A 14,224-nucleotide genomic window follows, 5' to 3' on the forward strand; every position below is an offset into this window, starting at 1 on the left:
AACCCGGTGTGCTGGCGCCGCAAGGTGGAGGATTAGCCTATTAAGCCACGGCGCCGGCCAATTCCATCATTTATTAGCACTCCTCTAAGGAACACCTGCTCTCCTCATTCATCAATGCACTCATCTGTTTATAGCAGTATGGATTCATGAATTCGTTTTTTTTTAAAGGGTTATAAATCTATCATTACTTGTTTTGGTGCCCAAAATATTCTAGATTTGGCCATTTGATACCTATTCAAGTGGATATTTACTAACTAGTCAGCAGAACATGAGGAGTCCTCAAAAAGTTTGTGGAAAATGCATTAAAAACCTATGCATAATTTCATAATACTTTGCATCAAAATAAACTCAACTTTAATTCCATTTTCCATGACCATTTTGAAGTCCCCTTTTATGATTTGGATTAACATTATATTTTCCCTTCACTAACCCTGCAAGGAGCCATATTTCCTGTAATCGTGACTCCTTATAGCAGATAGTTATGTACAAAAATCAAGATCTGGATCCCAGGATGTTTATTGCTCTTGAATTGTTGCTCCAAGGTCATTTTAACTAATAGAGCTGGAGAATAAATTTATGTCAATATATTATTCAAAGGTGTGCATATACATCCAAATTTATGTCTATATTTATTTCTACATCTGCTTCTCTATCTAATTATTAAATGTGAGTTGACATAGAGAGCCTCTGATTCCAATCCAACACCTGCTCTAGGCTTCCATTGCTCCCTTCCTTGAGTGAGTATCCTCCTGACTCTACTGGGGCTACAAGACCTCACACCAGTCACTATCACCCTCTCTCTTGTGTGTATTTTTAATAGCTTACTTTCTTCTGAATACATATTCATTACAAAAAGAAAACAAACACGAAAAATAAAAAAAGTCATAAAAGATACCTATAATCTCACAATACAGATAAACCATTGTCAACATCTTGGCATATTTCTCACTGTCCTTGTGGGGAATCCCCTTGGACACCATAAAAGGTCTTACTCTCTGTAGTTAATTCTACATGCAGCTTTTGATACTTCATTTTTTCTCATGTAATTAAATATTGTTGGAAATTTGTTTATGTATGCATGCCTCCATTTTGTCTTCTACGTATAACATGTTGAAGAAATAAAATTAAATCATTCTTGAAAATTTGTTTCATAAATGTACTTTACAATTTTGTCATTGCTATATTTTTTTGTGTTTGCATGTGTTTAATCCACCTCTATTCCTCTCATCTTAATCTCTTCACCTATCATAAAACTATTATTAGCAACATGTTAAAATGACACCAAATCAGCTGTTTGGAAGAGCCTAAGATTCTTCTTGAAAAATCCATGTATCATGACAACACTGATATTGACAAGATGTTGTCAACAAGATGTTGAGAATGGTTTATCTGTATTGTGAGCTTACAGGTATATTTTTCCAGGAAATCGGGAACCAGGTTTAAAGAACTCTCCAATTGGTTTTATCAGTAATCAGCTGTGTGAATGTGAGTAGACCATTTCTTCTCATGGAGCTAAACCTGTCAAATATGTGAAATAATCTCTCTCCCATGTTGCATGGCTGTACAAGGATTTCAGTGACACAGAAGGTATGAATTTTAAAACCATGAAAAATGAGTAATATTTCCATTCAAAATATCATCTCAATTAAAAAATTCTTGGATTTTCCTCCTGCTCCTACTAACTGGCTATCATTATCTAACCAGGATAATGACCTTATTAGTAAAATGAGAGAAATGAGTTAGGTTTTTGGCAGTGTTCTTCCCAATCCTATCTCCTGTGATCCAGTGATTTTAATTGGAAAATGAGGAATGAGGTCTTGTCTTTCATGTAGTCACCTGCTAATCTCATGGATCAAATGGGAAGAACTCAAATGAGTAAAATGAAATATGAATTTTTAATTAATAACTTTGTAATCTTACCTGAAAATCATTTTCAATAATTTCATAACTGGCTCTTTTCTAAGATAAGGGCAGTTGCTATCAACATATAATTATTCCAGGGAAGCTATATTTAGAAAGTTCTAGACCAACAGTGAGGAGAAGCAACTTTATGCCAAAGGTAGGAGTGAAAAATTAAACAGTTGTGTTGCCATTTTTAACTCATCTCCTGTTCCATCTGACTAGCTTTCATTCTATCACAACTTCTGTGGGAATCCCCAAATTGCTTGCCTCTCTGAATTTCAAGCATCTCAGAAAGAGAGATGATGTGATCAAAACAACTCCAACCTCCCATTACCCTTGGATACACATCATTACAATATGATTTCATAGCCCTTCCCAAGTCATTTTCCCTCCTCTTGAACTGGGGCTTGCCTTGTGGCTTGCACTGCCTAATAGTATGCCAGTTCCCTGCTGGGACATTAAGAAGGCAGTGTGCTTCTTATTCGCCTTTGTGAGAACTTATTGCCATTATGTGAACAAGCCAGGCAAACTAACTAGAGAATGAAAGATACCATGGAAAAAGACCCCTGTGGTCCAACTCAGGTCATCTGAAATCAGCCTTTGGCCAACTGACCTCCCAAACGTGTAAGAGAGCCCAGCCAAGATCAGCAGAGCCACACACCTGACTTACCAGGCTTGTGAGCAAGAACACATGCTGATTGTTAAGTCATGGAGTTTTGTACCCTTCGTTTTGCAGCAACATGCTAACTAATACATATGGTATGAACTCAGGGAAAAAGCGGAAGGACCTTTACATAGGTACTTAAGTTCCATTTTAGTTGTACTGGAGAGAACAGTAGATTAGAAACACAAAAACTTGAGTCTTAGGTCCTGTTCTGCCAATTCCTTGGGCACAGGATCTTGGATAAGAAATAATTCTCTATTATTTTTGATTTCTTTATACTAAGAAAAGAAATACCAAACTGTCTCACTATTAAAAACTGGGTTGTATATAAGGATTAAATGAGATGATTTGTTTGTAAATGAAACCTGTAATTAAGAGGGTGTATTACATGTCTCAACAGCAAAGCACCAGTGAGTCACTGTGTGTAATTCTTTTCTATAGCTAATGAAGATGAGAGAATTTTCTTTAACAGGGAGACTCATAAAACAACCATGAGGAAGAGGCTTCTGTAACATGAAGGAAAGATATCCAGGCATCACTTAGCCTGGAGGAGCTTTCTTCATTGAAAGCTAAGGACATCTATGAGGATTCCTCTAATCCCAGCTGCAACAAGCAAGTGAAGCATTTTTGTGGAATGAATAGAGGGTCACGTTTTTTTTCATTTCAGCATTTTGTGGATCTGATGCAGAAGCCAAAACATGAGAATAATTTTAAGAACTGAAGTATACAGCTGCAATTCTATGTTGTAATACAAATCTTGAAACTATTGCAGAGCGGAATACTGGATGGTATCTTGTATCAGCTTTCCTATCAGAAGTGACTTCTGCAATGAGAGCAAATGTGGCATAGAACCAGATGAAGACAGACACAGAGGACACAATCAGAATGAGCTGAGACCTACCCAGGGCAGTGCAACACAATGTGAAAGCATGAGCTTTGGGGTCACCCAGACATGAGGCCAACTCCAGGTCCTCCCTTTCACAGCTTTAGCAACATCAGCTACAAAATGACAACCTCAGAAAATCACCCCACATTTAAAGCTAATGATAGGGAAACTACCATGCATTTCACAGTTTGGGTTCTGTATAGCATTTAGTTATTTTCCAGAGACAGAAAGAATAGAAACTGTGGTTTTTGACAAATACTGAGGAGTGGCTTTGCTCTGCCATGTGATTCATGACTTTAGCTTCCATACTTTACTTTTCTTATCTCATTTTCTTTTTTAAAAAATTATTTATTTTAAAGTTAGAGAGAGGGGGAGTGAGTGAGAGAGAAAAAAACAGAGCGAGATATCTTCCATCCACTGGTTCACTCCCCAAAATGCCCACAATAGCCAGGACTGGTTCAGACTGAAACCGGGAGCCAGAAACTCCATCCGGGTTTCTACTGAGTGGCAGGAATCAAAGTACCTAAGATATCAACTGCTACCTTCCACACACATTAACAGGAAGCTGGATTGGAAGTGGAGTAGCTGGGACTCGATCCCAAGCACTCCAGTATGGGTTGCAGGTGTCCCAACTGGCAGCTTAACCCACTGAACCACAAGGCCTGGATCCAGCTTCCTTATCTCTAAAGTGGTGATAGTATCTCAAATATTGTGAGGTTATACTAGAACATATGTTCCATGAGGTCAGTGCTGTTTTTTCTATTTCCTTCATTGTCATATCTTTAGGGCTAAACACTTAATATATAATAGATATTCTATAAATACTTATGAACTTAAGGATTTGGGAAATTATTTGATGGAACTCAATACCTGGAACATGCTAAGAAATTTTTAAAATTGATTTTATAGTATTTGAGCTAAAAATACCCTTTGTAACCAGTAATCAAAAAATGTGAGAAAGTTTTCATTGCATTCTCTTTCCTACCTTTCAAGCAATGCACCCTATAAACGTACCAACAAGTTTTAAAAAGGTAACTAAAATTAAAAAGGCAAAAGGACCTCTACAGGAAGTACTTACAGGTAAGACCCAATGTAGTTAAGACAGTGGTGTTTAGCGTCACTGCCTGATGCCCATGCGGCAAATAGGTAACCCCTTCCACTTGATGCCTCCTCATCACCTTACTCAAAGTCAGCTCTATCATGTGTCTTGGCAGTCCATAAAAAGAACTCAGGATATTTCAATACTCTGTAAAGATGGCAGGGCCTGGGTCCCTGTCCCCAGATTTCCGGAGCACAGAATAATGACTGAAATTTCTGTTAGAGGTAAGAGAAGGCTTAAGAAGTAAGGGCAAGGGGCCAGCACTATGGCATAAAAGGTTAAACCACCACCTGCAGCACTGGCACTCCATGTGGATGCCAGTTTCTGTCCCAGTTGTGACACTTCCTATCCAGCTCCCTGATAATGGGCTTGGGAAAGCAGTGGAAAATGGCACAACTCCTTGGGCTCCTGCACCCACGTGGGAGACCCAGAAAAAACTCCTGGTTCCTGGTTCTTGGCTCCTGGCTTCTGATTGGCCCAGCTCTGGCCATTGCAGCCACTTGGAGAGGGAACCAGTATGTGGAAGATCTCTCTCTCTCTCTGTCTCTCCCTCTATAACTCTACCTTTCAAAGCAAATAATAAATAAATCTTTTTTAAAAAGTAGGTGTAAATTAGAGCAATGCAGAGCCCGGGGAATCCTGAGATTGCAACAGAAAGATGGAGTCACGCGGGCGGTGTGGTCTGGAAACATTCCAACTACAGCAAAGGAACACATGGAGAGGAGGGAAGGGCTGAGAAAGGAACTCTGGACTCAAACTCCTATTTATTACAACTCACCGATTGAGAAAGGCATAAAGGCTTCCTTTTTCTTAAATTGTCCATTCTCCAGAAAATGCTCAGGATTGAATGTGTCAGGGGTGGCCCACTCTTTGGGGTCCTTGTGCAGTGCAGTCAAATTGGTCAGGATCATAGTTCCCTAGATAAGGCAACAAAGACTCAGGTGAGGCTTGACTCATGCAACAACCCATGCAGAGGGCTCTGGGCTCCCATGCCAGAGCCTGATCACACCCCGATCTCCTGAACATTTCCAAACCCACTCCCCTGAGCCCATCCCATCATGTCCCTCTTCCTTGTATGGGCCAGCTCACAATGACTGACTATAATTGCTGGCTGAGAATTTCTCCAGCACAGTGTGGATAATCTTGACTGCATCATGGATCATCTCTACAGGGAGAGGTCAGTGTAGGACTTGGGAGGGGACAGATGGGTCAGTCAACACTAGACCAAAATCAACCTAGCTGCTCTATGAAGCAATGACTATGACAACTCTACAAAAGTAAAGGATGTCCCCTTCCTTCATCAATGTTTCTTCCATTCTCTTCCTTGCACCGGTTAGTACACTGTACCCATTTCCACAACGGGTTAAATAAAGGACTAGGTAGCCAAGTAAAAGTAATTCTTGTCCATCCAGATACATACTGAGAAACTCAGGAGACACTTAGAGTGAGGCTTTCTCCCTGTGTCTTCATACAACCCATAAGCAAGATTGAGTGATGCTACTTTAAATTTCTGTTGATCCCATCATTGCTGTTCCATGTCCACCACTGCCCTTTGTCCAGGCATTCACCTTCCTTGTCTAGACTCCTATAATCACTTCTTCACTCTATGCCACATCCTGTTTTCCCGATTTCAATCTGCTCCACACCCTGAAAGCAGAATGAACTTCGAACATGAGACAATCATTCATGTCTCCCACTACTCCCACTTCAAACTTTACACTGTCAGTAGCTTCCCATTGCTCTTAGGATAAACACCCATTGTTTCTCCCTCTCTGGCCACTTTCCCTCTGCCTATACTCCCACAATATTGGCCTTCTTTTTAAATTTTTATTAAAATAAAGAGAAGAGATTTCATGTATTTCATAGATAAACTTCTAAGAAGCTAGAAGGGAAAATGGAGGCAGGAACTCTAACCAGGCACTGTAATATGGGATTGGAGATATCAAGAGGTAGCTTAACTGCTGTACCACATACCTACACCTCACTGCCTTTATTAAGCACTGTTTGCCTTGCAAGGAATGTTCCTCAAGCTCACTGTATCACTGAGCAGCTAACTTTCAATCATCCTTTCATCATCAGCTCAAGCATCACTGCCTTTTGGAAGCCCTTCTTGACCACTTCTGCTCTTCCTCCCCCATCCAGCTGGTCGGCATCTTTATAGAACTCCGTGAATTCTTTCCTTTGGGCAATTATGGTTTGTAAGAGGCACTCACATGATTCTTGTTCTCAGACCTGAGCATTCTAACTGCTTAGTGAACAAGAACTGAATATAATAAATAATAATAAATAAGAATTGCTATTTTGAGTATTTTCGGTACTATGTGCTAAAATTAAAGACTCTGCATGCATAACCACATAGATCTTATGGAAGAGGTTTAAATACACTTTACAGGTGCAACTGTTTGGCCCAGCAGATAAGACAGTTGCTCGCAACCTATATCAAATGAGCCTGGGTTCAATACCCACTTCCAGCTCCTGAAGCTTCTCGCCAATGTACACCAGGGAGGCAGCAGGTGATGACTCAAGTAATTGGATTATTCCACCTGCCTGGATGATCTGGACTGAGTTCCTAATCCCCAATTTCATCCCCTGGCTCCTGGCTGTTGCAGGCATTTGGGGAGTAAAGTAGATGAGAGCTTTCTGTCTCTCTGCCTCTCATTTTTTAAAAAAATATACTATTAAGAAAGAAAGGCATATAAGAGTGGGAATAAGAGAGGGAGGAGATGTACAGTTCGGCACATGCTCAATTGGACTTGCCCCAAACGGTAGAGTTAGAAACATGCCAGGGGATTCCAATTCAATCCCATCAAGGTGGCATGTACCAATGCCATCTCACTAGTCAAAGTGATCAATTTCAGTTTATAACTGATTATAATGATAGGATTAAGACTCAAAGGGATCACATAAGTCATTTTTGAGTTAGAAAAGCAGGAGGGCGGAGCCAAGATGGCGGAATAGTGAGGGCGTGCACCGATAGTCTAGGAAAAGATAGTTTAATAAAAGTGGAGTTACTGCAGCCTCAGGAAAAGGCTCGGGGAAAAATTGCAGAGGAAACTCTCCCGGGTCTAGTGGATGCGACACGGAGGACCTATGGGGAGAGCAAGGTCACCCACCGCGTGGAAGCCCAACCCCGCTGAGCCGCCACAGGGAGCCCAGCCGTGGAGCCCAGCCGCAGAGTCAGGAGCCCAGCCGCAGAATCCACACGCCAGCGCTGAAAGGGGAGCTCTGGAAACCGAGGTGAGACAGGGCGCTGGTTGGGCACCACTGCACCAGCTGCCGTCACCCTTCCCCCAACCCACCCTGGGATGGACATTGAGACACGCACGACCAAGTGAGGGAGGAAATAGAAAATGGAACAGAGTGAGTAGCACCTGCAGAAAGAGTGCGCGATTCAGGGGGATTAATTGAGGGACTAAACAATCCAGGACCCCTCCCGCAAATTGGAGCTGCAGTGGGTGGGAAGCAGCCATCTTGTTTGTTTACATTCCGGCTTAAAGGAGAGCTGCTTCCCCTGCCACACTAACCTTCGGGGGCGGAGCCCAAAGGTGGAGTGGAGCAACACTACACCTTGAGCAGGGGTGGGCAGCCAGGGAGGGCAGCTCAAAGCCCTGACACCAGTCTACTCATGTTACCAGAAAAAAAAAAAAAAATCCGAATAGCGCCCGCAGGAAGAGAGCAGGATCCAGGGGGCGAACTGAGGGATCAAAAATGCCAGGATCCTTAGGAACCGCCCAACCCACAATCAGTGCTGTAGCGGGCAGAGTGCAGCCATCCTGTTTGTTTACATTTGGGCTTAAAGGAGGCTGGCCTCTGCTCCAAAGGGGGAAGCAGCAGGGGCGGAGTCCAAAGGTGGTCTGGAGCTACTTGACACTCCTCATGCAGGAGGTGCAGTGAGAGAGAGTGGCTGACCAAGGAACCCCAGGCACAGACACGCAAGGGCAAACATAGGAACAAGGAAACCGGCCCCTAAAGGGCGGAGATTGGCACCTCAAAGCCCTGACACCAACCCACGCAAGCTACAAAAAATAAATAAATAAATAAATAAATAAATAAAATAAACAAAAAAAAAATAAGTAAAAAGTAAATAAACTCTAGAAGGCAGAGCAGCCTGCTTACACTGGATATTGGTACAGACTCACAGCAGTCTATAGCAGAGGGAAATCAACCGGAAAAACCACCCAGACAGAATGCCAAAAAAACAAAACAAAAACCCACAATAAGAATACAGAAGAATATATAAACTCGCCAATGGAGCAGACTAAACCAACCATAACAGAGGCTGAAGAAGAATTTGAAACCATGCCAGAAAAAGAATTCAGAAAATTAATAATCAGATTACTTAGAAATAATGAGAAACAGTGTCGAGAGCTGAACGAAAAACAAGCCCAAGGATTAGAGATCCTAAAGAGAAGCCAGAATTCAATACTGGAAATGAAAAACTCAATTGACCATATAAAAAACACCGTGGAGTCCCTTGGAAATCGAACAGATGAAATAGAAGACCGAATATCAGAATTTGAAGACAAACTTCCAGAAATAATACAGTCAATTCAAACGCAGGAAGAAGAAATTAAAAAATTAAAAAATATGGTCAGAAACCTACAAGATTCAAGCCAACGGTGTAATGTTCGGATAATAGGAGTCCCTGAAGGGGTGGAAAGAGAGAATGGATTGGAAGGTGTTTTCAATGAAATAATATCAGAAAACTTCAAACAAAGGCAGCTGGATAACAACAGCCAAATTCAACAGATAGCCAGGACTCCGTATGGGGTAGACCAGAAGAGAAATTCACCGCGACACATTGTGGCAACACTCAGCTCAGTGACACACAAAGAACAAATCCTAAAATGTGCCAGAGAAAAATGACAAATCACATTCAGGGGTAAGTTAATCCGACTCACCCCAGACTTCTCATCACAAACACTACAGGCAAGGAGACAATGGCGTGATATATTTCAAGTCTTAAAAGACAAACAATGCCAACCTAGAATACTATACCCTGCAAAGCTATCATTTATGAATGAAGGGGAAATAAAGATCTTCCAAGACAAACAGAAACTGAAAGAATGTGTATCCACGCGTCCAACCCTACAACACTTGCTCAAAGACGTGCTGCACACAGAAATACAAAAACAAGAATTTCACTACAAAAAAAAGCGAATGTAGAGTAACATACAAACAAAGTTCAAAATACATAAACAGCTCGTTTCAGGAATCATGAATGGGAAAAGACAGCACTTAACAATAATCACAAGTGAATGTGAATGTTCTTAATTCTACTACCAAAAGACATAGACTAGCTGATTGGATCAAGAAAGAGAATCCATCCATATGCTACCTTCAGGAGACACACCTTATCAGCAAAGATGCATGCAGACTGAAAGTGAAAGGATGGAAAAAGATACTCCAAGCTAATGGAAATCAAAAAAGAGCTGGTGTGGCCATCCTAATATCAGATAAAATAGACTTTAACATAAAAACTATTAAAAGAGACAAAGAAGGGCATTATATAATGATTAAAGGATCTATCCAACAGGAAGTCATTACTATTATAAATGTATATGCACCTAATTACAGGGCATCTGGCTACCTGAAAGAATTACTAAAGGATTTAAAGGGAGATATAGATTCAAATACAATAGTAACAGGGGACTTGAACACCCCACTCTCACCAATAGACAGATCAAAAAGACAGAAATTCAACAAAGAAACAATAGAGCTAATTGACGCTATAGATCAAATAGACCTAATAGGTATCTTCAGAACCTTCCACCCCACAGCCACAGAGTTCACGTATTTCTCCCCAGTACATGGAACGTTCTCTAGGATTGACCATATGCTAGGCCATAAAGGGAGCCTCAACAAATTCAAAAAAATTGAAACTATACCATGCAGCTTCTCAGACTATAGCACAGTGAAACTCAAAATCAACAACCCAAGAATTTCTATACCATATGCAAATATATGGAGAATGGACAACATGATCCTAAACAAACAGTGGGTCATTGAAGAAATTAAAAGAGGAATCAAAAGATTTCTAGAAACAAATGAAAATGATAACACAACCTATCAAAACCTGTGGGACACAGCAAAAGCAGTGCTAAGAGGAAAGTTTATAGCAATTGGTGCCTACATCAAGAAGCTGGAAAGGAACCAAACAAATGAACTCTCCATGCACCTCAAGGATTTAGAAAAACAGCAGCAAGTCAAGCCCAAATCCAGCAGGAGGAAAGACATACTAAAGATCAGAGAAGAAATAAACAGAATTGAAACAAACAAATAAAAATACAAAAGATTAACAAAACCAGGAGCTGGTTCTTTGAAAAAATAAACAAAATCGACACACCATTGGCCCAACTAATCAAAAAAAAAGGAGAGAGAAGACCCAAATCTGTAAAATCAAAGATAGTAATGGAAATGTAACAACAGACACAACAGAAATAAAAAGAATCATTAGAAACCACTACAAAGAGATGTATGCTAACAAATTGGGGAACCTGGAAGAAATGGATAGATTCCTGGACACATACAACCTTCCTAAACTGAGCCATGTAGATATAGAAAATCTAAACAGACCCATAACCATGGAAGAAATGGAATCAGTAAAAAACGCACTACCAAAAAAGAAGAGCCCAGGACCGGATGGCTTCGCTGCCGAATTTTACCAAACATTTAGAGAACAACTAACCACAGTTCTTTTCAAATTATTCAAAACAATTGAAAGGGAGGGAACCCTCCTAAATTCTTTCTACGAAGCCATATCACCTTAATTCCTAAGCCCGGAAAAGACACAACAGAGAAAGAAAACTACAGACCTATCTCCCTGATGAACATAGATGCAAAAATACTCAACAAAATTCTGGCAAACCGAATCCAACTGCACATCAGAAAGATCATTCACCCGGACCAAGTGGGATTTATCCCTGGTATGCAAGGATGGTTCAATATTTGAAAGTTAATCAATGTAATACATCACATTAATAAATTGAGAAACAAAAATCATATGATTATTTCAATAGATGCAGAGAAAGCATTCGACAAAATACAACACCCTTTCATGATGAAAACCCTAAGCAAATTGGGGTTAGAAGGAACATTCCTCAACACAATTAAGGCAGTATATGATAAACCAATGGCCAGCATCATATTGAATGGGGAAAAGTTGGAGGCATTTCCATTGAAAACTGGCACCAGACAGGGATGCCCACTCTCACCATTGCTGTTCAATATAGTTCTAGAAGTGTTAGCCAGGGCCATCAGGCAAGAAAAAGAAATTGAAGGGATACAAATGGGAAAGGAGGAAGTTCAACTATCCTTATTTGCAGATGACATGACACTATATATAGGGGACCCGATAAACTCCTATAAGAGACTATTGGAACTCATAGAAGAGTTTGGTAAAGTAGCAGGATACAAAGTCAACGCTCAGAAATCAACAGCCTTCGTATACACAGATAATGCCAGGGCCGAGGAAGAACTTCTAAGATCAATCCCATTCACAATAGCCACAAAAACAATAAAGTACCTTGGAATAAATTTAACCAAGGATGTCAAAGACCTCTATGATGAAAATTACAAAACACTAAAGAAAGAAATAGAAGATGACACAAAAAAATGGAAAAACCTGCCATGCTCATGGATTGGAAGAATCAATATCATCAAAATGTCCATTCTCCCAAAATCAATTTACAAGTTCAATGCAATACCAATCAAAATACCAAAGTCATTCTTCAAAGACCTAGCAAAAATGATGCTAAAATTCATATGGAGAAACAGGAGACCGAGAATAGCTAAAGCAATCCTTTACAATAAAAATAAGGCCGGAGGCATCACAATTCCAGACTTCAAGACATACTACAGGGCAGTTATAATCAAAACAGCCTGGTACTGGTACAAAAACACATGGATAGACCAATGGAACAGAATAGAAACACTGGCGATCAATCCAAACATCTATAACCAACTCATATTCGACAAAGGACCTAAAACCAACCCCTGGAACAAGGACAGCCTCTTCAACAAATGGTGCTGGGAAAACTGGATGTCCACATGTTGAAGTATGAAGCAAGACCCCTATCTTACACCTTATACAAAAATCCACTCAACATGGATCAAAGAACTAGAGATGCGCCGCGACACCATGAAACTAATTGAGAGCGTAGGGGAAACCTTTCAAGATATTGGCACAGGTGAAGAATTCCTGGAGAAGACCCCAGAGGCACGGGTAATCAGAGATAAAATAAACAAATGGGATTACCTCAAATTGAAGAGTTTCTTTACAGCAAAGGAAACAGTCAGGAAAGTGAAGAGGCAACCAACAGAATGGGAGATGTTATTCGCAAATTACAAAACAGATAAAGGATTAACAACTAGAATCTACAAAATGATCAAAAAACACCACAGAATCAAAATAAACAACCCAATAAAAAAATGGGCCAAGGACCTTAACAGACATTTTTCAAAAGAGGAAATCCAAATGGCCAACAGACACATGAAAAAAGGCTCAGGATCCCTAGCCATCAGGGAAATGCAGATCCAAACCACAATGAGGTTTCACCTCACCCCGGTTAGATTGGCTTACATACAGAAATCAACCAATAACAGATGCTGGTGAGGATGCGGGGAAAAAGGGACACTAATCCACAGTTGGTGGGAATGCAAACTGGTAAAGCCACTATGGAGAATCCTTAGAAACCTGAATATAGCACTACCACAGGACCCAGCCATCCCACTCCTTGGAATTTACCCAAGTGGAATAAAAGGGGAGAAAAAAAAGCCATTTGCACCTCGATATTTGTTGCAGCTCAATTCACAATAGCTAAGACATGGAATCAGCCTAAATGTCCATCAACGGATGACTAGATAAAGAAACTATGGGATATGTACTCTATGGAACACTATACAGCAGTAAAAAACAATGAAATCCGGGCATTTAACAACAAAATGGAGGAAGCTGGAAAACATCATGCTGAGTGAAATAAGCCAGTCCAAAAGGGACAAATATCATATGTTCTCCCTGATCGATGGCAACTAAACGAGCATCTAAAATGATACCCATTGAAGTGAAATGGACACTATGAGAGACAATAACAGGATCAGCCCTTGTCTTGACTGTTGAGGAACAACTTACTATTTTATTCCTTTTAGTATTTTTGTTGTGGTGGTTGTTGTTGTTGTTGCTCTGTTTGTTCTACATAAGACCACTGGTTGAACTCTGTAATTAATGCACAATCATTCTTAGGCGTTTAAAATTAACAGAAAAGTGATCTATGTTAAACATAGGAGTGGGAATAAGAGAGGGAGGAGATATATAGGTTGGCACATGTTCACTCGGACTTACCTCCAATGGTGGAACTAGAAATGTGCCAGGGGATTTCAAATCAGTTTTACCAAGGAGGCAGGTACCAATGCCAGCGCACTTGGTAAAGTGATAAGTATAAATACACAACCGATCAAAAAGATAGGGTATGTGTCGAAGAGATTTCACAAATAAGACCAGTGTAAGCAAATAATGAAGGCTAGAATTAAAAGGGAGAGAATGATCCTGCGGGGGAAGCAGGACACACAGCAGACTCATAGAATGGCAAATGCCCAAAACAGCACTCCTGCCTCAGAATCAACCCTTGGGACATTCGGATCTGGCTAAAAGGTCCATGAGAGTCTCACAGGCATG

At 40.5% G+C, this 14,224-nt stretch overlaps 1 protein-coding gene across 2 annotated transcripts in view; it reads right to left on the reverse strand.

Moving 5' to 3' along the window:
• LOC133760772 (cytochrome P450 2J1) overlaps positions 1-14,224 on the reverse strand; it is a 45,774-nt gene that overhangs the window by 3,374 nt on the left and 28,176 nt on the right. For both annotated transcript variants that reach the window (XM_062193372.1, XM_062193371.1), the window contains exon 8: positions 5,330-5,468. In XM_062193372.1, coding sequence (XP_062049356.1) covers positions 5,330-5,468 — 139 coding nt within the window. The remainder of the gene's footprint in view (positions 1-5,329; positions 5,469-14,224) is intronic.

Source organism: Lepus europaeus, chromosome 5 (genome assembly GCF_033115175.1).
Source record: "Lepus europaeus isolate LE1 chromosome 5, mLepTim1.pri, whole genome shotgun sequence".
In the NCBI taxonomy this organism is placed as follows: Eukaryota; Metazoa; Chordata; class Mammalia; order Lagomorpha; family Leporidae; genus Lepus; species Lepus europaeus.